The 2,540-nt window shown below is 50.7% G+C and overlaps 1 protein-coding gene across 1 annotated transcript; it reads left to right on the top strand.

Moving 5' to 3' along the window:
• Positions 1-776: 776 nt before the first annotated feature.
• Positions 777-2,207, top strand: LOC137815792 (uncharacterized). The gene has a single exon (XM_068618904.1). It carries the CDS (start codon positions 777-779, stop codon positions 2,205-2,207), a length of 1,431 nt encoding a protein of 476 aa, XP_068475005.1.
• Positions 2,208-2,540: the final 333 nt, after the last annotated feature.

Here is a 2,540-nt window from a genome sequence, read left to right as displayed (position 1 = left end):
GGATGACAAGGGAAACAACGGCGAGTTGTTTTGCTTCGTTTACACTACCCTCTTCAAGAAGGTGAAACTCAGGCTTCCCTTCACCCGTTTTGAATGGGAACTATTAACCGAGCTCAACATCGCTGCTGCCAAGCTCCATCCCAACAGCTGGGCATTCGTGCGGGCATTTCAAATCATGTGCGCGAACTTGGGACTACCGGCCTCGGTAGACGTTTTCCTTTTCTTGTTCGAGGCGAAGAATCCTGGAGACCGCCCCTGGGTGAGCTTAAACGGAATTGCTGGGAGATCGATCCTCTCTATCTTCCAGCAATCTTACAAAGATTGGAAGGGAAAGTTCGTCCAAGTGCGCCAAAATGCTCAAGACCCTTCGCTGCTCGATGGCTTTCCCTTGTACTGGGTGAACAAGGGAAGTAAGGACTCCAAAGAAAGCTTCAGAAGGCCAAGAAGTCCTGAAAACATGGGCGAGTTGGACAAGGATCTATGCCTCTTCTGGAAAAGCGTAGCAGCCGCTAACATCACCTTTCCCACCTCCGCAATAATCTCCTTCGAGTTCCTCGAGGGCTAACTTGAAGCTCACATAGGTTAGCACTTACCTCGACATTTAGGTTTTCGCCTTGTGCTGCATCTCTGTTATCTATTATTGGGCGTCCTACTTGTTGCGCACTAGACTTGGTTTTTATTTCCTGCACCATTTGTTTGTATCATTCGCACCCGTACTCGTATATTTTACTTTTGCCTTCGCGCTTACTTGTATATTTTTGCACTGTGCAGATCTCATGTTGGGCAAAGGCAAATTGGCTGAACTGAGGGCGCTCGCCCGAACCCACAAATTGTCGTCGGGTTCTCAAACCGTGCCAAACTCGGTGGTGGAGATCGCCGCTGCCCAGGGCAGATCGCCCCCTCAAGGCCCAGCTCCTCCAGAGGCACTGCCCGCCCCTCAACGAAAGAAGCTCGTCTTAAAGAAACCAAAGAGGAAAACTCCTCAAGTGGTCCAAGAAGACGAGGATGAGGATGATGAGGCGACTGAGGACGCCCTCATTACCAAAAGGAGAAGGGTGACACCTTCTTCACCACCTGCTCTCCCAACACCAACATCGCCCTCTCCCCCAGCTCCAACACCGCCAGTCCAAGCAGTACCCTTGGCAGCTGCACTTCCTGCGGTTGAAGGCAACGAGCCCAACTTCATGGAGAACCCTTCGAGCGCCTCCACGCCATTTGTATCTGCTGGAGAGGGTCCTCCTTCAACTGCCTCAATCGCTGAAGCTGCACCAGGTGCGGATGAAGGCGCTCATAACTCGCCAATACTCATTACCGAGTTCCCCACATCACCACCACGCCAGGAAGCCCAACCTCATCAACCAATTCAAGAGGGTGGTGGTGAGAGTCAGCACCAGGCTCCTTCAGCACCTCCACCAACAGCGGCTGCAAGCCTTCCCCTCGCGGTCAAAGGAATCTGGGGGCCCTTCACGGCCGAGGACCTCCCCTCTATCATAACAAAAGCTGTGGAGAGCTCTAACAAAAAACTTCAGGATGATATCTCCACACTCCAAGAGGAGAATCGACTGATAAGAATTGAGGCGGAGAAGCTGTCTTGTAACCTGATGATGGCGGAGATCAACCACTCAAGGGTGGAGGACGCCATGAGTGCCGAGCTGAGGGTTGCACGCAAGGAGACCTCCGATCTACGCCAGAAATTGCACCTCCTAGCTCAAGAGAAGATCGAGCTGGGGAGTAAGCTGGTTCCCTACCGGCTCAAGGTGGCTGACTTGGAGGCATCAATAAAAGCGGATGCAGCCAAGGTAGAGAACCTTGAAAAAAGGTCGGTTGATAGGGAAGTTCTCCTTGGAAAGGTCGAAAAGGAGAGGGATGACGCCGTGGCTAAGCTCGCCGAAGCTAGAGAGGAGAACAAGAGAACTGTTGCAGAGCTGGCCCAGGCGCAGGAGGAAAGCAAAAAGGTTGCTGAAGACCTCGTTCAAGCTCGTGGGAAAACTGAAGAACTGAAGAAACGAGTTGACGAGCTGGAACAGCAAACCGAGGGGCTCAAACAACAAAACGAAGAGCTCGAACTAAGCTCCGCCCAAGTCCTCGCCGCTGGGTTCGACGCCGCCCTGGAGCAAGTCGCCTGCCAGTACCCCGAGCTCGACCTCTCCATGGTATCAATATGGAATGAAGTGGTGGATGGGAAGATCGTTCCTTCTGAAGATTAGTCGTCTCCCTCCATTACTTATTCACTGGGACCCCATGCTTGTTTACTTTTGTACAAACTTTACCTGTAATAACTTTTCTTTTCTTCTTATGTATTTCGAACTGATACCACTTTTATTATAAACTTTTCCGCTCTCGCATATGGTTTCTCTGTTTACTCTGCTTCTCCTTTCGAACGATGGTATTTTAATAACTTGTGAACTTAAGGCAATGAACTTCAGCGCGAAACTACTTACTAAACAGCGAGTTTCAGTCCAACTGATAGCTTAAGATATAATTCACCTGATCTGCTCCATCAAAATGGGCCCTTGCTCTCGCCATCGCCTGAATTCTTT

Source organism: Phaseolus vulgaris, chromosome 1 (assembly GCF_000499845.2).
Source record: "Phaseolus vulgaris cultivar G19833 chromosome 1, P. vulgaris v2.0, whole genome shotgun sequence".
Classification (NCBI taxonomy): Eukaryota; Viridiplantae; Streptophyta; class Magnoliopsida; order Fabales; family Fabaceae; genus Phaseolus; species Phaseolus vulgaris.
Note: the sequence above shows the minus strand (reverse complement) of the source record. Positions and strands in the feature narration are given on the sequence as shown.